Source organism: Myotis yumanensis, unplaced genomic scaffold, assembly GCF_028538775.1.
Source record: "Myotis yumanensis isolate MYYU_CA2020_CCGP unplaced genomic scaffold, mMyoYum1.0.hap1 SCAF_2, whole genome shotgun sequence".
In the NCBI taxonomy this organism is placed as follows: Eukaryota; Metazoa; Chordata; class Mammalia; order Chiroptera; family Vespertilionidae; genus Myotis; species Myotis yumanensis.
In genome coordinates this window covers 18,431,290-18,456,980 of record NW_027223753.1, presented here as the reverse complement: position 1 = coordinate 18,456,980, position 25,691 = coordinate 18,431,290, and the positions used below count along the sequence as shown (strand labels likewise).

At 49.1% G+C, this 25,691-nt stretch overlaps 2 protein-coding genes across 12 annotated transcripts in view; one reads left to right on the top strand and one right to left on the bottom strand.

Annotated features, from left to right (window-relative positions):
• The first annotated feature begins 1,491 nt into the window (after positions 1 to 1,491).
• TMEM200B (transmembrane protein 200B) lies at positions 1,492 to 5,892 on the top strand. The gene is made up of 2 exons (XM_070404554.1): positions 1,492 to 1,543; positions 3,393 to 5,892. The coding sequence occupies exon 2, from the start codon at positions 3,413 to 3,415 to the stop codon at positions 4,334 to 4,336; it is 924 nt and encodes a 307-aa protein (XP_070260655.1). The 5' UTR covers positions 1,492 to 1,543; positions 3,393 to 3,412; the 3' UTR covers positions 4,337 to 5,892.
• Positions 5,682 to 25,691, bottom strand: part of EPB41 (erythrocyte membrane protein band 4.1) — a 155,260-nt gene continuing 135,250 nt past the window's right edge. For 6 of the 11 annotated variants that reach the window (XM_070404532.1, XM_070404533.1, XM_070404534.1 and 3 more), the window contains 5 exons: positions 17,915 to 18,043; positions 12,251 to 12,352; positions 10,815 to 10,895; positions 7,753 to 7,857; positions 5,682 to 7,099 (listed from right to left, as the gene is read on the bottom strand). In XM_070404532.1, the coding sequence (XP_070260633.1) occupies positions 7,759 to 7,857; positions 10,815 to 10,895; positions 12,251 to 12,352; positions 17,915 to 18,043 (411 nt within the window). In that variant the 3' untranslated portion in view covers positions 5,682 to 7,099; positions 7,753 to 7,758. Of the gene's footprint in view, positions 7,100 to 7,752; positions 7,858 to 10,814; positions 10,896 to 12,250; positions 12,353 to 17,914; positions 18,044 to 19,268; positions 19,719 to 25,691 lie in introns of those variants that run through there. The other 5 variants (XM_070404535.1, XM_070404530.1, XM_070404549.1 and 2 more) reach the window with 3 other exon arrangements.

Below are 25,691 nucleotides of genomic sequence, written 5' to 3'. Positions count from 1 at the left end.
GGAAAAGCAAGTGGCAGACACCAGGGCAGGTGGAGGCCCGAGGACAAGGACGCCAGACGGTCCAGAGGCGGGTCCCCGGGAAGAGCAGTGACAGCGGGAGGGAGACATCTGTGAAGGCGGGGAGGTGCGCGGGGAGGTGCAGTACCGGGCGATGCGGGTCCCGAGGACGGAGGTGCAGGAGCCGGGAGGTGGGAGGCGGCGGGAGGAAGGTCCGGGCGCAGAGCGGAGGGCGTTCCGTCCCGGGCTCTCGGCTCGCAGGGGTGCAGCCCCGGCCCCCCACTTTGGCCTCCTCCGGACGCCGCTCTGCTCCGGGTCGGTACCCGAGGAGGCTCCGCTCCCAGGGCGGCCGCGGTGGCTCCGGAAGATGCCGGGCCCGGGCTGGGAGAGGGGGCGGCGATGCGGCCCCCAGGCCCCTCCATCGGCAGAGGCCGGAGCCGGGTTCGAGGCCGAGCTCTGCCGGTGGCTTCGGGACCTCGCTCGGCCACGCGAGGGCGGGGGGGGGGGGGGGGGGGCAGGCCGGCGACTTCCTGCCGCTCCCCTCCCCGCGGGCGCGCAGCCGGGTCTCATTAGCTCCCTCCCCCTCGCGGGCCGGGGGGTCTCCGCGCCGGGGCGGGGCGTGTCCTAATCAATCCCAGGCCGGAAATTCCTCCCGAGGGGCCCGGGGGCTGCGGGAGCGAGGGGCCCGGCGCGGAACCTGGCCGGCCTCCCGCACTCCCCTCCTCCGGGCCCGCCCCCCGCATCATGGAAACTGGGCGGCCGGCCGACCCCCGCGCTCCGCTCCACGTTCTCGCCTCTGGGGCGGGCGGGGCGCGGGAGCCAGGCGGCCTGCAGGGTCCCCCTCCGGCTCTGGGACAAGCACCCCCACCCCAGACTGGACGCATCCTCTTAGGCTGTTAGGGAGGCCGAGCAGGACCCGCGACACCCATTCGGTTCCCTCAGCTCTGGCGGCCGGGGTCACCCCAATTACCCGCCCCCTCGCCGTGAGCGCCGCAGGGGGGTCCGGGCTGCGCCCCGCGGGAGGATGCGAAGCAGACACCATACGCCCATTTTACAGGTGAAGACGGTGAGGTCCAGGGAGAGGAAAGGCCGGCGAAGCAGGACCTCGGGCCGCCTCCTCCAGGCAGCCCCCCGGAGCGCTCAGCCAACCCCGCAGGTCCTCTCCCGGCGGCGGGACCGAGGGGCTCTGGGCGGCGCGGAGGGGCCGGCCCGAGAGTCCGGCCGCACCGAGCTCAGCCTGCGGGCCGGGCGGCGGCTCCCAGCCCCGCGCTCCGTCTCCCCGCGTGGGAAGAGGACGCCCCCTCGGCCTCCGCGAGCGGCCACAGGGCTTACCTGCGCCCAGACCTGCGCGGGTGCGTCCTCCCAGCGGCGGGGCCTGGCGGGGCGCGGGCCGGACGGTCCCCCGGGCTCCCGAGGGGCGGGGCCGGGCGGCGCGAGGCGGGGCGGGGGCGGGACCCGCGGCCCAGATTCGGTGGAGACGGCGGCAGTGCCTGGAGCCGCGGCGCGCGGACTCGGACCCGGACCCACCCAGGCGCGGCGGCGCCAGGTGAGCAAAACTAGGGTCCGGGGTTTGTCCCCCACTTTCCCCAACTTTTTGCTGGGCTCCTCGCCCCGGAAAGGCCCGGGAGGGTGTAGGAGCCGGTCCTCCTCCAGCCGAAGTGGGGACGAGGCGGAGGCGGGAGTCCGAAAACTTCCCGAGACCGGGACCTTCGGGCCGGACGTCCACGTTTTGGCCGCTCTGCGCTCCCAGCGCCGACCCACACGCCCCGAGCCCGGGATCCCGGAGCGTGTCCCCATCTCCCGGCCTCCGCGGGGGCTCGGAGGTGATCTCCCCGAGTTGGGACTGGGGCTCGCTCTGACCGGGGCGGGGTGGCCCCTTCTCGGGCTTGGGGCTGGGCGAGGGCCTCCCACTCATGCACAAGCGGGTACCGGGCCTCGCCTCCTGCCGGGACGCTCCGTGGCTGCACCGAGAGGTGCCCGGCTCTGAGCCGGGTCCGGGCCCGGTGGAGCCCCCGCCTTGGGCGGTGTGACCCGGGCAGGCCCCTCCAGGTGGTGGACGCGCGGATGCTGCTGCCCCGTGCTGGGCCCTGGACTTCCAGCTCTCCTCTCGCGGGCAGGGATGGGCGTCCTGCTTCGAGCTTCGGGGTGCGGATGGGGAGTGGGTAGGGGAGCAAGGCCTCCTCCCTGGGGCCTTGGGGCAGGTTCCAGCGCTGGAGCTGCTTAGAAACCAGATTCGGGATGTGGGGACGCACCACTGGCCCGCGAGGTCCTAACCCTCCTCTCCTGCGGTCCCGGGGCGCCCTGGGCGGGGGCCCCGTTCCTCCCCGCACCCTCCCTTCCGTGGGGGCCGTACCACACGCAGCCCGTTGCTCCTGCCCCAGCCCCAGCCCGGATCCAGCCCCCAGGCCGGGCCGGACCAGCAGCCGGGAGGGGCTTCAGCTGGCGTCCCGGACCCTGGGGCGGCCCGAGGCGCCGGGGCGGTGCTGCACCGGCCGGGACGCGGGCCACGGAGGCCTCGGGCGGAGGAGGCCGGAAAGGAGGCCAGGCGGCGGGAAAGGGGGATGATTCATCCGGAGGAGCCCGAGTTGGAAACGCTGCAACCTGGGAACAGCCTTGTCCGGACCGAGGGGAGCGCCAGGAGGGAGTCCCGGACAAGGCGGAGTGCGGCGCCGCAGCCCCGGCCTCCTGCCCGCCGCAGCCTGGCTGCTGGGGGAGGGGCGGCCTCTTCTGCGCGGAATTGAAAGGAATCCTGGGCCACGTCTGCGCTGGTCGAGGTCAGGGCGGGCTCCCCGAGTCTTGCTCAAGTCTCTCCTGCTGCAGCTCCATGGAGGAGGGGGCGGGCGGGAGGCTGGAGTCAGCGACACCCCCTCCTTCCTACGCTGCGGTACGTGAAGCGCAGTGTGGGGAAGGGGACCCACGAGCGGCTCCAGCGGACCGGGCGGTACTCCCTCCCGCCCCCCTTTACTACGGTGCAGCCACGTGCGGGGGTGAGGTCGGCCCGGGCGGGACTTACACTGGAGACGCCGCTGCCGGGGCTCCCACACCTCCGAGGCCCGGGACCCGCGGGCCGGCGAAGAGGGGTCGGCGGGCGGCCAGAGCCCCGCAGCCGAGGATGCGCCAAGGAACAGCCGGCGCCCCTCCCTCCTCTCGCCCGCAGGCTCGGCCAACTCGGGCTTCTGCCGCGCGGCCCTGGCTCCGAGCTCCGCTGCGGAAAACCGGAGCGGGGGCGGCTCCCCGCCTGGCAGCCCCGGAGAACCCGGGGGCGGCCGCCAGGGATCTCCAAGCGAGATCCTTGGCGAGGCGGCCCGACCTTCCCTCCCGGATCCGTGTCCCCGACCCGGCGCTCCGACCCTAGGCGCGTCGGTTCAGCCCCTGCCTCCCGCTTCTCTCCACAGAGCGCCCAGACGACGGCGAGATGACGGCCGGGAGTCCCGGAGACCGCGGGGAGGTGCGGAGGAGCCCCGAGGGCCGCGTCTCCCGCCTGGGCCGCCGCCTGGGCCGCCGCCGGCGCCCGCGCTCCCCTCCCGAGCCTCTGCGGGTGCGGGCGCGGCTGCAGCTGCGCTCGCCGTCGGGGGCGTTCGCGGCGCTGGGGGCGCTCGTGGTCCTGGTGGGCATGGGCATCGCAGTGGCCGGCTACTGGCCGCACCGCGCCGGGGCCCCGGGGCCTCGAGCTGCCAATGCCAGTGCGCCCCCCGTGAGCGAGCTGCGACGCGAGGGTCGCGGTGCCGGCCGGGCGCACGGCCCACACGAGCGGATGCGGCTCCTCGGGCCGGTGATCATGGGCGTCGGCCTGTTCGTGTTCATCTGCGCCAACACCCTGCTCTACGAGAACCGAGACTTGGAGACGAAAAGGCTTCGCCAGGGGGTGCTGCGGGCTCAGGCGCTCCGGCCCCCCGACGGCCCCGGCTGGGACTGCGCCCTCCTGCCCAGCCCCGGCCCCAGGACTCCCGGGGCCATCGGCTGTGTGGAATCAGAGGGTTGGGACCTGTCCCCGCGCCGGGGCACCTCCCCTGTCCCCTCCGTGCGGAGTCTGCGTTCAGAACCTGCTAATCCTCGCTTGGGGCTGCCTGCCCTGCTCAGCAGTTACCCGCTGAAGAGCCCGGGGCTGCCCCCACCTTGGGGCCCACGGACCCAGACTGGCCATGTGATTATCACGGTGCAGCCCTCGGGGTCCGGCATCGAACACTCCAAGTCTCTGGATCTGGGCCTCGGAGAGCTCCTGCTTGGGGCCCCGGCAGCTCGGGACTGTGCTCACCGAAGCTGGCCCCGGCTGGACCGCCTCAGCCTGGAGGGTTATACCAAGTTGGGAGGAGGAGGGGACCTCGGGGCTCCGGTTTGAGGAGCCGGGGGCAGCCTGCTACGAGGCTGCAGCATGGACCATCGTCATAGGACCAGAGGTCCCAACGTCTAGTAGATGCTTGTCACATCCCAGCCTGGGGAATGGATCTTTGGCCCAGCAGCTGCTAAGGCATCCTGACTTGCATGTTGGCAGAGAAATGCCAACTGCACAGGGTTCAATAAGCTGGAAAGTGTTTTCATGTGAACTCTGGAGACCAGTATGACTCGGCCTCAGGAATTCCTTTAGCCTCCGAAGTGGCCTTAGCCCTGAACAGGTACCTGAGGAGGCTGGAAGGCCAGGCCAGGGCGATTGGGAGATGCACCTGGTGTCTTGGCAAACCCCAATGGTGGGCAAGAACCCCTAAGACTTGGAAGGTAGGTTGAGATGTTACAGGTTGGGACAGGCTCCCTCCAAGGTGGCACTGGTCATGGGGTTTGGGCCTCCAGGAAGATGGGCAATGGGGTACAGTTGTGACCCTTCACTGCCATCTGGGATGGGGACTGAGCCTTTAACTCTCACCACCTCAATCCCTTTCTTCCCTCAGCCATGCAGGGTATATCCTCCTAGGGCTACAGACTGCCAATGCCTCCTGCCGAGGGCCTGGCCCCTCCCAAGCAGGTCTGGGAGCCCCTTCTCTCCTTGTCCTGGTCTATGCTGCAAAATCTCCCTTCTGTTGGCCAAAGGCATTTGCCAATTCTCAGAGACCTTTTTATACAGTATTGAAGCTGCGTTTTGGCCAATGTGGGTAACTTTCTTTTTAGCAAGAGGGGAAGATAACTTTAAAAGTTGATCAATCCTCACAGATTCAGTCCTTTTTTTTTTTGAAGTTTATTGAAAAATGCAGTACAAGAAGCAAGACCAAACACTTGTCTAAACACTACAGCCACTTCTCTTACTACAAAAGGCCAAAACAGCAGACTTAATTATTGCCTATTTAACCTAAGGATTTTGCCAATTTGATTCTGCTGCCATAGTTCCTATTTTGTCAAATGTAAACAACTACTTGATATGATTCATAATTTTTAAAAATTTTACAAAGCTCCTTCATTTTTGTCACCAAAATAATACATTTGAGAGAGATTTGTAAAACCACCAGCCTGGGGCTGAGATCCTGGCAGACAGTTCCCATGAGCATTCCTGGGGGTCGGTAAGGCCACAGCTGTGGCTCCAGTCGCTGAGATGACTGCTGTCCCCTCACCCTCGGCTGCCCTGCTGCACACACGGGGGTGGGGGGTGGGAGGTCTGGGAAAGGCGTTGAAGACGCCCTGACAGCCAGGTTCTGTGGGCCCTCCGCTTATAAATGCAGGTCCAGTGTGGTGGGTGGGTGGGTGGCAGAGACCTCGGGTGGCTTGGAGGAAGTCTTTATTTCTCAAGTGAAATAAAAATAAAATTGCAGCGAGAGTTGTTACTGTGATGTGTCTGAGTCACTAGGAGAACTGCCAAGTCCCTCTGCTCTTCCTTTCCTACCTGGACAGAGCCTGCTTTTCTTCATGCACACACACACACGCACACACACAACTGCAGGAAGAAAAAGCCTGACTATTGCCAAACCTCAGGATCTGTCAGCAGAGAGGGGAGGGGGGAGAGGCCTGGAAGGACACCCCTCATGCTAGCTTGTCCCCAATGTGACTTCCCGGTGCGGGAAGGGCATTACAGATCTGCTCCAGTTTACAGACAGGGAGCCAAGGAGAAGTGTGCTGAGCTGGTGACAGAGCTGAGGGAAGGGTAGGCCCCCTGACGCGTGGCCCTGTGCTCTGAGAGCTGCCACATGGTCGGGGTGGTCACCTGGAAATGCTTCTTAGCGGGACCTGAACGAGGTGAACCCCCCCATTCCCCTGTGTGCAGTGCACATTCCCAGAACTAGAAAACCTTTCAAAAACCTCATTCATTTTCTTTGCCCAAATCACCACTAAAAATGTGCCATTAGTGCTTTTGGCCCAAAGTGCCTATTTTCCTGTGAGTTTTGCTCTCCTGAGATGGGAGGTGGGGGAGTACCTAGCAGAGCCAGTGCTTCTGGCGAGGTAAAAGGGGTCGGAGGGCAGGAAGGTGAAGGCCACGGATCTGTTAAAACATTCACAGTATCAGATAGAGCTGAGCAACTTCTTATATCTTTGATCTAAAGAATCTCCAAAAAGAAAGAACAGGAGGGAGGAAGGAAAAGCAATACCACATTCTTGGCAGAGGTCTCTGCTCCCCCAAACCACCCTCCGCAAAGGGACAGGGGCTCTGCTGGGTCTGTGGGTCGGGGCAGCACCCTGCCCAACATTCCTGTGAAGTCACATCATTGGCTCTGAGAAAGGGCTGGTTTTTAAAGTTTCTACTGTCGCCCAAAGGGTATAAAACGAGGGGAGAGCAGGGCAGCCCCACGCAGCTGGCTTTGGCCCCAACACAGCGGACAGTCTTTGGAGGCTTCCAGAAGAATTCTGTGGGCCCTGTCAGCATCTGGGTTGGAAACCAATGGGGAGAGGCGGGGCTGAAGGGGTTACAAACCACCCCATAAAAAACCAAAAAGCTCTTTAAAAACAGTTCGTAGAGTGAAAAGTTGAACAGTTCTAGTATCACAATATAGAAAAAGGTATTCAAAAGGTCAGTGATGTCTAAAAGACTCTGTTGGTATAAACTCCAAATAGAAAATGAAATTAATTTTCTGGTGGTTTAGAACCTTGAAAGTCTGAAGTCTGACTATTGCAGGTTAGCTTCTTTGTCGTTTCTCTGGTTTTCTCTTGGACGGGAGACGGGCAGGGAGTCGGGGGTAAGTGATTCCTAGAGGAAAGAAAAGCAAAGTTGATAAATCCTGCAAGGAGACTCACCCAGTCCCATCACCAAGTTCTTGTGGCCACAAGTAATCATCAAGGCCCAGTCCTGACTGGTGATGGATAGCATCTTCCAGTCATTTGTAAATCACTTTTAGGCATGAATTTATCTGGATCCCTGTCTCAAAAAGCAGCTACCCTGCTGCCAACTCTCCAGTCTGCTGCGAGAACTCCAGTCATTTCTCCCTGTCCCCCAGCCCCTCCGTCTCCAGGCAGCCTGGCCCCGTCTTTCTTGGTTTTGTTCTCTGGCTCTTCTCCGTGAGAGCAGAGAGGAGAAGGGGAGGTGTGCAAGGTGGAGCAGCAGGGACTGCATGAAGATTCAGGAGGTGGGTGGGGTTTGCTTCCACATTTGGGGTATCGCCTCCAACCAGCACTGCAGGCACTAAGGGCGGGAGGACACAGGAGACCTGGCTGCTTTAGTTGGAGCCAAATACTTAATAACCTCCTATGTCGCCCTCGTCAACCTCTCCTCTGCCTTCACTGTACCCAGCTCCAGGGTGGACGCCTCTGGGGGGATGGCTCCCAGAGTGGCCAGGGTTCCTGGCCAGTGCTCTCTGAGGCTGGGGAGGGAGCACCCTCCACTACAGCAGGAATAGCCCCTACCTGAGCTCATTCCTCAGAGATTTCAGTCTCCTGATGGACGACCACCTTGGTCACTGACATGTCCGGGTGCTGCTCCTTCGCCTCCTTGATGGCCTGCACCAGGACCTGCGGAGGACAGAAAGGGCACCCATCAGGCAGGAAGCAGCTTGGCCAGTGAGGTAAGGTCACAGGACAGCATTTTCCTGGCAAATTCCATCCTGTCTGCAGCACCAGGGCAGCATTCAGGCTAAGCCAAGCTGATGAAGACCGTCTCCGCTCTCTCCTGCACAGGGAGGCTCCTGGACTAAAGGCACAGAGACGGGGAGCGTTAGAGCATCTTCCAGGAATCAGAGAGGGACTTCAGGGGTGAAGGCTGCACCTGCTGGGCGGGTCTGGGAGGATCCACTCAGAAGTGAGTCTAAAGGACAAAGCAAAATCTGTGTTCAGCAAACGGTGCCCGGGAAGTTCAGAACAGGAGAGGAAAAGGAAGACGTGTGCTACCAAAAGGAAGAGGTGACAGTAGGGAGAAGACAGGAAGAGCGGGAGGGCCTAGTTCTATGCCATGTACTAGCCTAACACATTACTTATTATTATGTAGTTAATCTTCACAACACCCCAGTGCACGAGGGTGGAATCATTATTTCCCTTTTAAAAGCAAGGAACTGAGGTTCAGTGGTTAAAGTGCTGAACGTTTCACAGCTAGTAAGTAACGCAACAGGCGTTTTAACTCCAGTCCATTGGACTTTCCTCTTTACCACACAGTTTTTCAGATGGGGGGCAGGCTGTCTTAGCATCTGAAGGGGTTTCATCATTTCAGGTGAGCTAGAGGGAGCAGAGGGAAAGAAGAGCAATGAAGCCACTACTCTCCTTGGGCTGCAAGTCTCTGAGCCTTTAGCCTTTGGAGTCTGGTGGCACACCAATTCTCAGAGAAGTGCCCCCCTCCCCCCATTAAAAAGGACTCTAGCTAGATTTGACCAGCTGACTGTTGACCCAGCTCTTAAGAACCATCTCTAAGCCTGGCTGGTGTAGCTCAGTGGTTGACCGTCGACCCATGAACCAAGAGGTCTCAGGTTTGATTCCTGGTCAGGGCACATGCCCGGGTTGTGGGCTCAATCCCCAGTAGGGGGTGTGCAGGAGGCAGCCGATTGACATTTCTCTCATGCATTGATGTTTTTCTCTTTCTCTCCCTCTCCCTTCTTCTCTAAAAATCAATAAGAAAATAAATATATTTTTAAAAAAGAATCGTCTCTAAGCCTTGGCTGGTGTGGCTCAGTTGGATGAGCATCATTAGGGCACCAAAAGGTTGCCAGTTTTATTCCCAGTCAGAGCACATGTCTGGGGTTGCAGGCTTGATCCCCAGTAGGGGGCTTGTGGGAGGCAGGCAATTGGTGTTTCTCTCTTACATTGATGTTTCTCTCTCTCTCTCCCTCTCCCTCCCCCCATCCCCTAAAAATCAATAAATATACTTTTAAAAGAACCATCTCTAAGATGGAGCAACAGGGGAAGAAAGGAAATCCTCTTTAGATCTTTTTTTTGGTCAGTCCTCACCCTCCTTGACCTCTTTTTGCTCAACTCATCTGCTCATGCTTCAAGGCCCAGCCCTCGCCCTCTCTTTGGTGACTCCGGCCTTCACCTGCCTCTCTATGAAAGCCTGCATCACACAGCTTCTCCGGAATAGTCCTCCTGGAAGTGCTCCCGCAACCCAGCCAGGGGGCACACTCCTTTCACGTAGCCCTCAGTGCCTAGAGAACCGCGGGACCCGGAGCATCTCTCTGAGCTATCAAGTGTGCTTGTCCCTTTGTCACAACAGCCCTGAAGAAACCTCCGATTATCTTTATTCTATAGAAAGGGAACCACATCTCAGAGAAGTAAAATCATCTGTGCAAGGGCATACACCAGTGAGCTATGGAGTCAGGATTCAACCCAGGTCTATCTCACCCTGAGCCCCATGCACGTTCTCTGCCCGCCGCTCTTGCTGTCCAGCACAGACTGAGCGAGCACAGAGTGGGGGCCCAGATCACATGAGACTGAGGAGGGGTGCAGGCTGGTGATGCAGCAGGATCCACTGAGCTGGGGCAGACAGGCTGCAAAGCCTCCCACTTGGGCGAGCAGCCTTGCTGCTGGGACCCTGAGCCCAGCATTCTTAGCTGTAAGTCTCAAGCCCGCTACCAAGGGAACAGCCGGCACTCAGCTCAAGTTTTCTTTTCTTTTTTTTAAGGCACTCAGCATATCAGCATAGAGGCCACAGCATCACTGCTCCGGCGCTCCTGTCGATGATTCCAGAAGCATCTGCACGCAGTGTCTTCCACCCCCTCTTCTCTGCAGCATTAGTTCTAACCTCACTGGCAGAGAATTGGGAACATTAATCCTGACCTTATTATTTGCTAATTGCTTGTAGCACACAATTAGCACCTAATTAACATAAAAACATAGAATTTAGCTCTCAGAAAGGCCCAGAAATTATCTAGATCAACATACTCTTTTAGGAGAGGGGAAAAAAAAAATCAGAGTTAAAGTGATTCGGCCGAGGTCACACAGTAAGTCAGTGACAGATCTAGGGCAGAAGTCAGGTCCGGTCTATGTCCCCCTGGTTGTCTCCTCAGCTACGACAGCCCTGAGGGTAGAGGTCACACCTTCCTTTTGCTTTGCTATCACCTGCTGTCCCTAGCAGAGGCTTAGGACCCGATATCCCCGCATAGCAACAGCTCCAGTTCCTTGGAGCCCACCATGTGCCACATGCTGTATCTCACTTCAGTCTTACAACCTTGGGAGGAAAATGCCCATCTTATAGATGAGGAAGCGGAAGCCTAGGGAGTTGAGAGCTAGGATTTGCTAAGAACTAGGATTTAAACTCAGCTGTTTGGAGTCTGAAGTCCATTTTTTCCTATTACACCTCCTTGCTTCCCCAGTCTACGGCCCCCACCCACAGCCTCTGTGATCTGATTCCCTCTGTCTTTCTTCTTGTGTAAGAGCGACAGTAGCTGAGGGGGCTCTTTGGAGGTGAAGCTGGCAGAGGTGTCTGCATCCATCAGTCTTCCTGCCCAGGCCCCCTCCCATGCCCAGGGTCTCCTCAGCATTCCCACCTGGTCATGGTCAATATCGGCATCTCCTGTGATCACAATTCTCTTTTCAATCCGGGTCTCTGATATCCCACCTTTGACAGTCTGAAACCAAAGGGAGGGGGTCATATGAGAAAGAAAGAAAAAGAAACAGCAAGAGATTATTCTGAAAGTTCCACTCTAAATTTTAATCTGCTGCTAGGTACTGGATAGGATAGCTTCTCACCTACTTGTCCAAAGTCTTGGCTGAACCTGCTAAATGAACACACCTCTATCCCCTTGGGTTGCTAAAATCTTCAATAAGTTAAACCGAAAGTCAGAATTCTCTAGTTGTTTATTTTCCCCTTTTTCTTTCTCATAAATACCACAGAAATTCAGTGAGTAAACAAAATAGATCTATTTTGTTTCTTCATTGCTGTATATTTTATCTGACTATTTTCAGGAGGGGAAAAAAATCAGAAGACTGACCAAGAGTCTCACACAACTTGAAATTGGGTTCTTTACTTTAAAGCATTTTCATATTATTGATGTCAAAAGGGCCTCAAATAATCCCCTCAGTGTGGCTTGGTTTCCCGACTTGACACATGAAGAAAACCAAGGTCTAGGTATGCTAAGTAACTGGCTTCCAGTCATCCGTGTGTTGATGGCAGAGCCTGGTCAGAAACCTAGATTTCCTGCTAATAAGAAAATGCATTTTCTTCCAGTGCTACAGCAAACATGGCTTGTCCCCGACTTCCTGAGAGCAGTCCCAATGTTAGATAGGTTGTCCCTCTTGCCCCCATTATCACTACTGTGATAATTCCAGTATTTCAGCATCCAAACCAGGGGTCCTCAAACTTTTTAAACGGGGGGCCAGTTCACTGTCCCTCAGACCGTTGGAGGGCCGGACTATAGTTTAAAAAAAAACTATGAACAAATTCCTCTGCACACTGCACCTATCTTATTTTGAAGTAAAAAAAACAAAATGGGAACAAATACAATATTTGTATTTGCATGTGACCTGCGGGCCGTAGTTTGAGGACCCCCTGATCCAAACTCTAGTTCCCATGGCCCTGATCCTGGACATGACATAAAAATTCCTTGCTGGACCCCGAGTTCTGATTTTTTGGCTTGGAAAATATGTTTGCATTATAATACCAACAAACTTGCCCTTAAACTGACTTTTTAAACTTACCTCCACTGCCAGATAAGAGACTCACTATCGGAGAGACAGACGGATGTGAAAAGAACAACCACATGTGACTTATGAGACTACTAAGTAGGCGGGGGTACTCTCAGGGTCTCTCCAGGTTTACTCCTGGGGAAGCAGCAGGTCCTTCCACCTGGGACACTTGGCATAATTTGGCTCAAAGGGAATGGAGCAGAAAACCCTGGTTTATGGACCAGGGTTGTTCCTGCAGAGAGGCAGTGAGCTTGCTGCACCACCGGATTCCAGCAGGAAGCACTGGCTGGTCTGTTACCTTGGTAATCTGAGTGGTGGTGGTGCTGCTGGTGGTCTCAGAGGTGATGGTCTGAGCTGTCAGCAAGACTCCTGGGTCCAAGTCCCCATTGCTCTCGTCAGTCTACAGAGGGGAAGGAAGCACAACCCGTCATTATGCCTCAAAGGAAGCCTGGTGGGCAAATGCAGGATGCAGTTTTGCTCTTTAGCTATCCATCCTAAATCAAACCCCCCGATTCCTTTACAGTGATCTCTTAATAAATCAAATTTTAAAAAATACCCTGGCAACATGGCTCCCTCTAAAAAAGTTGGAGGGGCCCAGTTGCCCTTAGCATTGGGTCAGTAATAACGGTAGATCAGAAAGAGGAGGCAGCGTGTAGCCGTAGGTTCAACAAGAGTAACAATAACTACGCACTGTCACAATCTTCCTGATGCTCACACAGCCCCATGAAACAGTTCAAAGGGCCGAGGTTTATACTCCCAGGTAAGAAAACTCAGGCTCACAGAAGGGAATGACTTGCCCGCAAACTCAAAACTAGTGAGTGGCAGTTGTCCTCTCTACAGATCTGGAGCTCTTTATACACAGCACCCAGAACAGGAAAGGGGCAGGCCCCTGGTTGCTAAGGCTTGGGTGGGTTCTGAATCATAGGGAGAGCTTTCCAGAAAGGCCCGGAAAGGCCAGGGGACCTCAGGCTATCTTCTTTGAAGATGGAGATGGGAGACTGGAACAAATGAGGTAGGAAATGTCCATTTAAGGCAAAGTGTAAGGAGATATAGACACTATCTCAAAGACATTTCTGATAACAACTCTGTTATTGAAAAGGACCCTCCTTATTACAGGAGGGATTTAAAAGTATTCAGGTCCTGGCTGGGTAGCTCAGTTGGTTAGAGCATCCTCCCAATGTGCCAAGTTTGTAGGTTCAATCTCTAGTCAGGGCACATAAAAGAAGTAACCAATGAATGCATAAATAAGTGGAACAACACATCAATATTTCTCTCCTTCTCTCCCCCTCTAAATTAAAAAAAAAAAAGTATTCAAAAGTATTCAAAATACAGTTCATCTATATGGAGAACAGGGCTGGGCTACTTCTTGTTTCTCTGGAGCTCACCACATTATGAGAAAGACAAACATTTTATGACCAGGCTGAGAAATGACATTAGCAAAAAGGAAGAGGGATGGTTGGTAGGGGCCAAACTCAACTTGATGAAAAGTTAAGGCCTTTAGACTCAGACCGGCTGATTAACCCACAATCATTATGGAAACAAACAAGACTAGGAAGACAGAGGCTGCCTAGAGCAACATGCTTTTCAGATGATAATGATCTAAAATACCTGGTACTGGCATTGCACATTGTCTCAGAAAGGAATTTAGAGAATAGCAATTATTTTCACAAAAAATCCTGAAGCAAACATGTGTTAGGCCACTATCTTTCTTTGTCACTTTATACAAGTCATCTGTATTATAAGCAGAGGCCTCCAACCTTTTTATGAGTAGGACTACATTTTATTAAGGACTACATTTTATTGAGATATGGGGTGGGGGATCAGGTGGAGGAAGGAGAAGAATTCCTAGCTGGGTTCCCTTCCAAGTAGGAATTTAGACAAGACAAAGAGAAGGAACATGGTCATGTCACCTAAGTCTCACACATATAGCACTATTATACTGGGTATATTATTGGCTTGTTCGCTGATACTTTCTTCAGCCCAGACCTTCTTATCTACCTTAGATTCAGACTTAACTAATATTTACTGCACTCCTACTATGTGCCAAGCACATAATGCAACTGTTATCTCAATTACCCTTAAGTAGGTCCTATTATATACTAACTGTATACAGTTAAGAAAACTGAGGTCCAGAGAGGTTAAGTAATTGCTCACAGTTCTATAGTTAACAAGCATTTGAAATGAGACTTAAAGCACGAAACTTCTTGTTTGAAGACTGAGGTTTGGGTCCCAGCTCAAATAACTGAGCAAGTTAGTCTGACTCCTCTGAGTTTTAGTTTTCCCATTTATAACAGGTAATACTGTAGTAAGTGCTCTGTTTCCACCATAGCATTGTTTTGAAGGTCAAAAGAGATTACAGAAATAATTTTATAAATTGTTATATGAATATAAATTTGCATGCCAGGAGAGCTAACCCTTTTTATTTTTTAAATTGATTTTTAGAGCGAGAGGAAGGGTGAGGTAGGGAGGGAAGAAGAAAGGGAGGAAGGGAGGGAGAGAGGAAAAGAGGAAGGAAGGGAGGTGGGGAGGGAGGGAGGGAGACAGAAACATCGATTGGCTTCCTTCTGCACAGGCCCAGACTAGGAATCGAGCGGTATCCTGGGCATATGCCCTGGCCAGGAACTGATCTGGCAACTGCTCAGTGCACATACTGATGCCCAACCAACACCTGAGCCACACCGGCCAGGGTGGGTAAACCTTTTTAAAGAGCTCCTCCTCTACTAAACCTGTGACTTTTTTCTACCTTCCCTTGAACCCCTTACTCCTCCCTTTCTGTCTCTGACGGAGGTGGAAGACAGAGGAGACATTGTTAGGATTTCCAACTTAAACTCTTCCCACACCAGGCTTCTTTTCTTTGATCCTCTTACCAATGTTTCCTCAAAATGGCTCTGTGGCTTTGACAGTTGCTTACAAAGGTAAACATCATTTATCCCGTGACCCGGAAATTCCACTCTGAGGTGTTTACCCAAGATAAGTGAAAACACATGTCCACACAAAGACTTGAACACAAAGGTTTATAGCAGCTTTATTCATATTTGCCCCAAACTGGAATCAACTTAAATGTCCACCAACAAATAAAAGGATAAACAAATTGTGGTATATTCACCCAATGGAATGCTATTCAACAATAAAAAACAGTGAACTATGGATTCATATAACATGGATGAGCCTGAAAAACATGTTCAGACACAAAAGTGTACTATTTCATACTCTATTTATTTGAAGTCCAAGAACAACTAAGCTATGGTGATAGAAATCAGAATAGTTGCTAGAGGGGTAGGGACTGACTAGAAAAAGTTATAAAGAAAGGAGTGACAGAAATGTTCTGTATCCTAAATATGTCTTGGTTACACAGGTATATGTTTGTCAAAGCCAATCAAATGCAACACTTAAAATCTGTGCATTTCAGCCCTGACTGGTTTGGCTCAGTGGATAGAGGTCAGCCTGCGGACTCAAGGGTCCCAGGTTCGATTCCGGTCAAGGGCATGTACCTTGGTTGCGGGCACATCCCCAGTAGGGGGCGTGCAAGAGGCAGCTGATCGATGTTTCTCTCTCATCGATGTTTCTAACTTTCTATCCCTCTCCCCTCCTCTCTGTAAAAAATCAATAAAATATATTTTTTAAAAAATCTGTGCATTTCACTGGATGTAAATTTGACCTCATGCACATACACATGCACATATACACAAACATTAAAACCCTATTCTGGCTCCCTATCTCCTCTCACCCTGTTTCCCAACATGTAGAATTGTAGAAGAATAACAAAAAGATTCCTGGGCTTACTCGGCTGGCAATAAAATAAAAATAGAAGTAGAAATACTTACAACAAATAAATAATTATAATAGCCAAAAAGTATCTGGTGCTTATGTACAAGGCACGTTTTTCTACAGAATATTTACACCGTTTTTGCACTGTGCTTTCTCATTTATCAGTTTATCACACAGTCTATTCCCATCAGAAGCTTTTAAAAATAGCTGCATAGACGTACCTTCATTGAATGTACCATAATTTATTTAACCTGTTTCCCACTGATGGACCTTTCGGTTGTTTCCATGGTAGTGACAACGTAAAGGGCTCCCTCCCATAAGCAAGTAATTCTTTCCTACATCCTCTGGCTAATTGTGTGCACAATCTTAAAGTCATTTCCTATTCCTTCCTTTTAGTCCCCTTCACTGCCAAGTCCTATTCATTCTCTCTCTTTTTCACAGGTCCTCAGGCTACACTTCAGTTCCTCACCAGCATCTCCCCACACCTGCTTTAGTCACAGTCCTGTCTCCAGGCGCTCCCCTACTTCAACATATTCAGCACACAGCTTTAGGAATCATCTTCCAAAATTGTTGCTTTCATTATGCCACTTTATCACCACTATTAAAAAACTTCAAGCGACCTCTCATTATTTACCAAACTCAAATTCCACGCTCTAGACCACAAGAAAGAGAAGGGGGACGCGTTCTAACATTACATGTCTGTGAATGCACCAAGCACTTTACAGATGTCGTCTCACTTAATCCTCCCCCAGATCTTGGAACGAGTGATCCAGCCAGTCATCCTGCAGGCCTTGGCCAAATGTCACCTCCTCAGAGAGGGTTTCCCTGACTGCTCCAGCCCCAAAGGAGCAACCTTTCATGTTAACTCAGATTGTCTAACTATTTTAGTTTCTGTATAGCACTTATTACTGTCTGAAGTTTATATATTTATTTGTTGTTTTATTGTCTGTCTCTCCTGATCAAATGTGAGTTCCGGAGGATATGGCCAGTGTTTACCTGTACACTGCTTTGGCCTAATAAATAAATGCTCAAGAAATATTTAGCCCTGGCTGGAGTGGCTCAGTTGGTTGAGCACTGTCCTGTGCAGGGAAAGGTTGCCAGTTTGATTCCTAGTCAGGGCACATGCCCAGATTTTAGGTTCAGTCTCGGTTGGGATGCGTGTGGGAGGCAGTCGATTAATGTTTCTCTCACATAGATGGGTCTCTCTCTCTCTCTCTCCTTCTCCCTTTCTGAAATCAATAAAATAAAAAATAAAAAAGAAACAAGCAATGAATGCATAAATAAGTGAAATGACAACCTGTGTCTGTCTGTCTCTCTCTCCCTCTCTCTCTCTCTCTCTCTCTCTCCTTCCTCTTCTCTCTCTCCAAAAAATCAATAAATTTTAAAACATTTTTTTTGAAAGAGAAATATTTATTGCCTACGATCAGGGAAGCCCCTGTGAGTGGGGTCAGTGGGAGTGGTGGACTATACAGTGTGGCTGCAATACATAAATGAATGAATTAACAGCTTGGTTTATAGAGGGTTTCTTACTGTTGGCTCCTGTGAATTAAAAAAAGAAAAGAAAAATAACTCAATATAAGCAACCCTAGCTCATTCAAATTGCCAATAATAAAAGAGAAATTTTATTAAAAGTAGGACATAAATGGAATTTTAAATACTTAAATTCTTATGTGATGTTAAATTTAATTTAATTGCACTAATTGATTATAATTATTATAGCTGTTACTTATTTCTGCTTTCAGGCGTGGTGCTCAAGTCAATTCCATGCAGTACAATGTTTTATAAAATCTTCCTAACAAAATCATGAAGTTGATACAGGCACTAACTTCATGTGGACTAGAGGAGGGGATGGGCAGGCAGCAAGGCTCAGAGATATTCTGTTATTTGCTTAAGTTAATAAGTGGAGAAGCCAGGACCTGAACTCAGGTTTGTTTGACCCAAAACTCATGTTCTTAACCACTACACTAGACTGCCTTCACTAAGTGAACAGGGTGGATATCAGCAATCAGATCCAAGACGATTTTGATTTTATAAAGTATGTTGGTTCATTCTTAGATCAGTGATCTCTACTAAAAAGAACGGCCCCAGAAAAGCCTAGTGTTAACTGGAGTAAATAATTAGAAACCATGTGAACAAAGGTTATTTACTGTGTTTACTCCAGCCTTTGACTCTGAGACATTAAACCGTGTCCTACCTGAGCAGCCTCGTAGGTGATGGTCTTGGTCTCAGTGTGGACAATAGGCACGTCTTTGGTTGGGATCTCACTTTTTACGGCATTGGCCGTGTCTGAGATGGTGACGGTCTGAGTCTTCACAAGAGGAGGCTGTGAAGCAGTAAAGACACAGTTACCAGAATCTTCTGAAGGCTGTGGAGAATTAATCTTCTGACACTGATCTGATCAAAGTGACAGCTCTAATCAAGCAAAAGCCTAGCTCAATCGCTGCCCAAGACTTGGACACTACTCCAAAGTAGCGCTGACAAGGTGTCAAATCATGAGGGATATTAAAGAACAGCATTACTGCAATCACTTTCATATGCTTAATGGAAAGTTATAAGCTCAGACAATTATGGCTGGTGATAGAAAACACTTCAGACTGACCTTCAGAATTTGAAAATAAAACTATTTGCCAAATAGCAGTCACTTTTGTTGTCCTTGTGACCATACCATTAAAAAAACCAGCCACATTTCCTCCACTAAGTTCAAGTGGTACATGAAACAGCAGTGGCATTGAAATGCATTACCCTGAAATTCATTAACTTCTTTCAAATCAATGTCAGACATTCACTTTGGAGTAATTGAGAAGAAACAATATTTGGAAAACTGGAAAGAAAATAATCACTTTTACCACCACCTGGTGATTAATCTCAGAATTTCAGAAGAATGAATATCAGTGGAATATCAAAGGCTTCTTGTCCATCAGTTCACCTCCCCCAAGACTATAAATCACCCTACAACTACCATTTGACTGTGATACAGTTATGTGGCCACCCACCTTAGCATAGAAGATTAGTGCCTATGATCATGGAAGCCCCTGTGAGTGGGGTCAGTGGGAGTGGTGAGCTGTACAGTGTGACTGCAATACATAAATAAATTTTGGGAGCCTGAAATCTCATAATAAAATCAGTTACCCCTTCTAATTAGAAGTATTTGAGTTTTTTGAGCATGGTATCAGAACACTGTAGGCTCCTCCTCATATAAGTCTCAGAAATTCATCTCTTTACATTGCCCACACTTGAGCAAGGAAAAGAGAAACACACACCAGCTTCATAAAGGCAAACAGATGGAGTTCACCCTCAAAAGTCTTAAATCATCAAGGGAGAAAGCATTTCCTGGAGTTAATTCCTCTGACTAAATTTCTTTATAGTCATCAAGGGCTTCAATTTTATTCTGTGATTTTGAGAAAAGCAGACAGACTACTACCCTCATTACCATCACCATCACCATCACCACCACCACCACCACCACCACCTCCACCTCCTCTACAGAACAGATTCTGGCCCTCTCCCAAAGTGAGTCATTAGACCTGCATCATTAAATCAGTTACTACCTGGAAACTTCGAATGAGGGTGGGGAACTGGTTACCCACACAAGAGTCAGGAAATGATCCATTTTGCTTTCCAAGTGGCTCTCCTGGTGTAACATGTTCTTCACTACTCTCTGCCTTTTTTTCACCAAATTGCAGCTGAGAGGAAGCTGGTGATACTGAGAACTTTAAGGCACTGGCCTGTTCCTCCACTCCTATACATTCCCCACTTGGGCCTCCTGGCATTTCCTTAATATCAAGATGGCCAGCAGCCCCCTGCTCCTTCTCTTCTGTTTCCTTGCTGCTTATGGAGAGGGAGCCAAAGTCAAAGCTTTGTGGAGACTCCGTGGGGGTAGTCATTTGGCTCTTACTAGGAATTACTGAATGCTCGGGGCCCTCCCATTCAGAGTCAGGGTTGGTAGATGGCCCCTTTGTCACGGCAGCCGCCTCCTCTGTGCGAATGCCATTTATATTCTACAAATGAATGAACACATACAAAAGCAAGAAGATTAGGAATAAATGGGGAATATAGTAAACTCTGAGAATCAACAATGATTTTTAAGAGGCCTCAAAAATATTAATATTAATACTAATATAAACTAATAATCTTAGCTTATGAGGTAGTCAAAGGAAGAATTAAGCAGCTTAAGCAGTTCCAGACTTATTTGGGTCATGTTTTTAAAACTCTGTTAATCTGAGAAGTAATTTCGATGTCCCTTGCCCTGTACCAAGCACTTTGTATTATTTTGGTCTTTCCTGTATAACATACTCTCATACTTAAAGGAGTTAGTTACTTTGCATTCCTAAATACCCAACTCATTACTAGACACAGGAACAATGCAACTTAAGAGTCAATCAAACCATATTCTTGAGGAGCCTGATCAAGTTGAAAAATGTTTCATATCTCCAAGCCATGTGAATCATACTAGCATCTAATGCAGAAGCTGAAATCTAGACTTTCGTTGGCAGTGATATAAAAGTTGAGTTCATCTGGCACAGGCTTAATCCAATTATTGCCATGAATTCAATGTAATATCAAAAGTAGTGAAACATTTCTTTGTAAACAAAATAAAAGTGACCCAGCAGCTGAGGTCATTTCTTCACAGATGAATGACTAACATCTGCAACCCCTAAGGGAAATGAATCCTGGAAACACAGAGTTCCCTCTGAGGCTAAACGCCTCACATCACGAGAAAACAGATCTAAAATAAGTACTTTCAAGAGAATGTGGATGAGAAGAAAATGCCACAGTAGACCTATTCCTAAAGTTTAAAGAAAGGCGCTGAAGGTGGAAGAGAAGGAGTTCACACTAGTAAGAAAAGAACAAGTCATTTGAAAAACGAACGAACAATCTAAAAGAAGCCAAATGTCATGGGAAGTAACATATTCAAATACTCACCAGAAAGCTGTAAATATGCCACTTGGGCCTGAAAATCTAGTAAGGGCAATTTACCATATTACATACCACATAGGAACTGGATCCCTGACAGGCTCTCTTAAGAACGTGTTTCTGAACTAAATGACATATGCTTGGACCAGCTTACACATTTTAGTACCCACATCACTGCTGCTCCTTTACTTGTAAATCAGCCTACATTGTGATATTGTGATGAACATAAAACAGCACTCTGTTAAGGCAAGAAAAGAGGCAGTGTACCAAGAACTTGAGGCCACTTTTCTTCTAAGCCATCTTTTTTATTATTATTATTGATTTCAGAGAGGGAGAGGGAGAAAAAGATAGAAACATCAATGATGAGAGAGGAACATGATCGGCTGCCTCCTGCATGCCCCCTAATGAGGATTGAGCCCACAACCTGGGCATGTGCCCTTGACCGGAAATGAACCCGGGACCCTTCAGTCCACAGGCTGATGCTCTATCCACTGAGCCAAACCAGCCAGGGCTCTTCTAAGCCATCTTGAAACAGGAGCATCACAATTTCAATTAGGCAGGTCTTTCACTGACTATTATAAATTGACTAAGGACATTAAAAAATTGAATTGAGAAATGACCATGCAAACTGTCTCTGTCGGCAGATATAACAGAGATATATAAAATATCTTGCTAAGGTGTATGATTTCATCATACCCAAAACGAGGATAATTCTCAATTTGACTTATAGGGTTCTGAGGATCAAATACAATAATCTAAATGAAAGCACTTTGTAAACTCTAAAGTATCATATAGATTCACTTAATTCAATCAACATTATCTGAGCACTTATAATATGCTAGGGCCTGGGGACACTAGAATGAACTTGTAATATTGTAAACATACTAGAGGACGGGTGCACCAGTGGGGTCCCTCGGCCTGGCCTGCGCTCTCCCAATCTGGGACCCCTTGAGGGATGCCAGAGAGCCAGTTTTAGCCCGATTCCCGCAGGCCAGGCTGAGGAACCCCATCAATGCACAAATCCATGCACCGGGCCTCTAGTATGCATATAAGATCTTTGGTTAATCTCTTCCTGCCCTCCCCCCTGCCCACTTCCCTCTGAGATTCATTAGTCTGTTCCACGTTTCCATGCCTGTGGCTTCGGCTTCTGCTCCTGCGTTGAGAGTCTGCCCCCCTGGTGGTCAGTGCGCATCATAGCTACGCACTGATGACCAGCCAGTTGGCTGGTCGCTTAGGCTTTTATATCTATAGACTAGAGGTCTGATGCACGAAATTCGTGCAAGGGCCTTGGCCCCAGCCCCTGCCCACCACCGCCATGGCCAGGGGTCTCTGCCGCCTCTGCCTTGGCCCCCACCCGCTGTGGCTTTGTCTGGAAGGACGTCCGGTCTAATTAGCATATTATGCTTTTATTATTATAGATTGTACTTTCTAAGGCACTTATCCTACCATTTCTTTTGGGTTACACAAGCTGATTTAGAGAAATCAAGAAATAGATAAGCCCTAACCGGTTTGGCTCAGTGAATGGAGCGTCGGCCTGCGGACTGAAAGGTCCCAGGTTTGATTCCGGCTAAGGGCATGTACCTTGGTTGTGGGCACATCCCCAGTAGGGGGTGTGCAGGAGGCAGCTGATTGATGTTTCTCTCTCATCGATGTTTCCAACTCTCTATCCCTCTCCCTCTCTGTGAAAAATCAATAAAGTATATTTTTTAAAAAAAGAAATAGGTTAGCTGATAATAAACAAATAGGCTTTCTCAAATTGCTACATGCTAGCTCTGTGAACGGCACATCCAAACCTATTCACATGGAGAGGAACTTTATGGCTTTTCCATATATATACATTTACAACTGAGAAGGCTAATTAATAACCAAGAAAATACCTAAGATAATCAATTAAGTAAGAGACAATTTTATACCAGTCTACTGAAGTGATAAGTGGTGGTCTGTCATCAAGAAGCCATTTATGAATTAAACATTGTGTAGGCCAGCACCACCTGGCCCAAAGTTGCCTACTGCTGAGTAAAATTAGATCAATCATTTTTTTCAAAGTATAGACAGAGGAGACCAAGGGTAAAAGCTGTAGCCACAGTAATATCAATTCAACAAATATTTACTGATCACCTAATATGTGTTAGTCATTGGAAGGAAAGGAAAACTGATAACAGTTCAGCTAAATTGCCACTTACAACATTCTCCCATAAGTCAAATCCACCTCTCCAGTTGGCTCTGTTGTCCAGATCTCTTGGACAACATAGCCAACGACTTACTGGACATCCTCCCAGGCATATGTAATGCAATATGCCCCAAATTAAACTCCTCTCTGCTGCCGTCTGGACCTGTCACCCCAACCTCCTCCATCATTTCTATTACGCTGGTAGACAGCGCCATCATTCATCCAGTCCTCCATGCTAGAACCCTGAGAACCATCTTCAATGCCTGTCTTACACTCATCACCACCTCCCATAGATTATGTCAGCAAGTCATTCTATTCCACTTTAACGTCTTGCTTACCTACCTGCTTGTTTCAATCCCCACACTTACTATCTTCATTCAGGCTCTTATAATGCCTCACCTGGCTTACTACTCGTGCATTAAACAGTTTTTCTTCTTACCTTCTTTCTTATCTCAAACCTTCCTTAAATACAACCCTCTCTTCTTCTGCTAAAATGTTATTTCTAAAAAAGAAACATTGAAAATTCCATTTTGCAGTGTAAAACCCTTCAGTGGTTCTTCATTGCCTTCTGGTTAAAGTCCAGACCCTTTAGTAAGACAGAAAATACTTTAAAATATGACTCCTACCTCTCTCTCCATCTTCACCCTGCTACACCTCCACACACATCCTTCTCTCCATTAATTCAAAATGATTTGCAGTTTCTAGAACAGAGCATGCTTTCTTTTGCCTCTGTGCCTTTGTAAATACTGTCAGCATCCTTCCTTCTGCCTGGAAGTCCATGCTCAGCTCAAGGGTCAGTTCTTCTGAACGTTCCCTCCTGGCTGCCTAGAGTATGTTTAGATACCATTCTTCTTTTGATCCCATTGTACTCTGTCATTAATGCTTTAGTCATCAGTCTTTTCCATTAGACTATGAGCTCCTTGGGGGATAAGCACTTACTATATTACTTAGCTATATTACTATGTACTCTCTTGTACAGTTTTTAGCACCTAATAGATGTTAAGTAAAAACTTGTTGAAAGTATACAATATCCAGACTTGAGAACTTATGCTTCGTCTTGTGCTATGCAAAAACTGAAAAGGTATGTTTAGAAAGAACATAAAATATGAGCTATTGTCTAGTCCAGCATTTTATCACCTACATCAGTAAAATAAGAGGAAAACTAACATTATTACATGTTCACCATGTGCCAGGTACTGTGCTAGTCACTTAAACATGTTTCCTCATTTAATTTTTCAGCTCACCATGAGGTGGGTCACTATCTCTATTTTATAGATGAAGAGATGGAGAGGTTAAGCAACTTAGAACTAGTAAGTGATGGAGCTAGGATTTAAACTCAAATCAGTCTCTGGTTCTAAAGTCCATTTCTTTTCATGGTACCAGAAATCAGTTCAAGTAGGACCACAGGATAAATCCATCAAACCTGACTATACTTTTGAGAAATACAAAGGTTATCCAAAGTCTGCTTATCAAAGTCTGATTTTAGTGGCCACCACTATTCTTTTCTTTCTTCCTTTCTTTCTTTCTTTCTTTCTTCTTTTCCCCCCCTGCACATAAAGGGTTTATATTAAATGTTTTAAGGGTAGGATAGAGTTACATCATAGTTATAAAAATTACTTACAAAATTAAATATTTATATTGCGTATACTTCTAAATGGAGAGAACAGGGAACTCTCTACACATTGTATAAAGTTAAAATTTAAAAAATGAGCCTGCTGTGGGTCAGTGGTTGAGCATTGACCCATAAACCAAGAGGTTATTGGTTTGGTTCCCAGTGAGGGTACATGCTGGGTTCTGGGCTCAATCCCCAGTACGGGATGTGCATGGGGCAACCGACTGATGTTCTCTCATTGATGTTTCTATCTATCCTCCCTTCCTCTCTCTCTGATCACCTAATATGTGTTAGTCACACATATCTCTAAAAAAATCAATAAAAACCTATTTTTAAAAAATGAATTCAAGCTTAAAAGATGAGGTCATTACCTAATTTTAAGATGCGAACACGAAGACCTCTGATGTACACATTCGTTCAAACTGCACTACAATGATAGAAAATACAAAAAGTGCAGCATTTCCAAGGAACCACACACATTTCGATCATAATTATTTGTCCCGTTTTTTCTTTGGAGAACTTTCATTTTTTTAAATATATTTTTTATTGATTTCATAGAGGAAGGGAGAGGGAGAGAGAGAGAGAAACATCATTGATGAGAGAGAATCACTGATTGACCGCCTTCTGCACACCCCCTACTGGGGATCGAGCCCGCAACCTGGGCATATGCCTTTGGTTGGAATCGAACCTGGGACCCTTCAGTCCAAAGGCCAACGCTCTATCCACTGAGCCAAACCAGCTAGGGCTAAAACTTTCATTTTTAAAAAAGATACTCAGCTTAAGAATGTTTTCAGCCACTACAATCTGTGACCATCAAAACAGTCCTCTAATGGGTCCGCATCATTCAGAGATTCAAGCCCAATCACTTTGGGGTTTGGCACACAAAACTATAATAGACATGAAATCTGGTCTGGAGGTAACTGTGATTGTTCAAAGATGTACAGTCCCTTCAAACGCCACATGTCACATACAACTGGAAAATCGCCTTCTGTTGGCCCCGCGTTTGCTTCACAAGTGCACTTTATCCTATAACCACTAAAACAGCACAGTAAGCAAATATACAGACAACTGAAAACAAGTAAAAACAAAGATAAAAAACAAAAAACCTAAATATCTTATTTTTAAATCTTTATTGTTGAAAGTACTATATATATCCCCCCTTTCCCCTAAATATCTCTAACATGCATTTTCCATTAGTTACATTCAACATTCTACTTAGAATACAACAGGCGAAAAAAATTTAAGCAAAAAAGAAAAAAGAGAGAGAGAGGACTG

Bases quoted from the DNA above. Each gene is read 5' to 3' on its own strand.
- TMEM200B (XM_070404554.1), top strand. From the start codon at position 3,413: ATGACGGCCGGGAGTCCCGGAGACCGCGGGGAGGTGCGGAGGAGCCCC.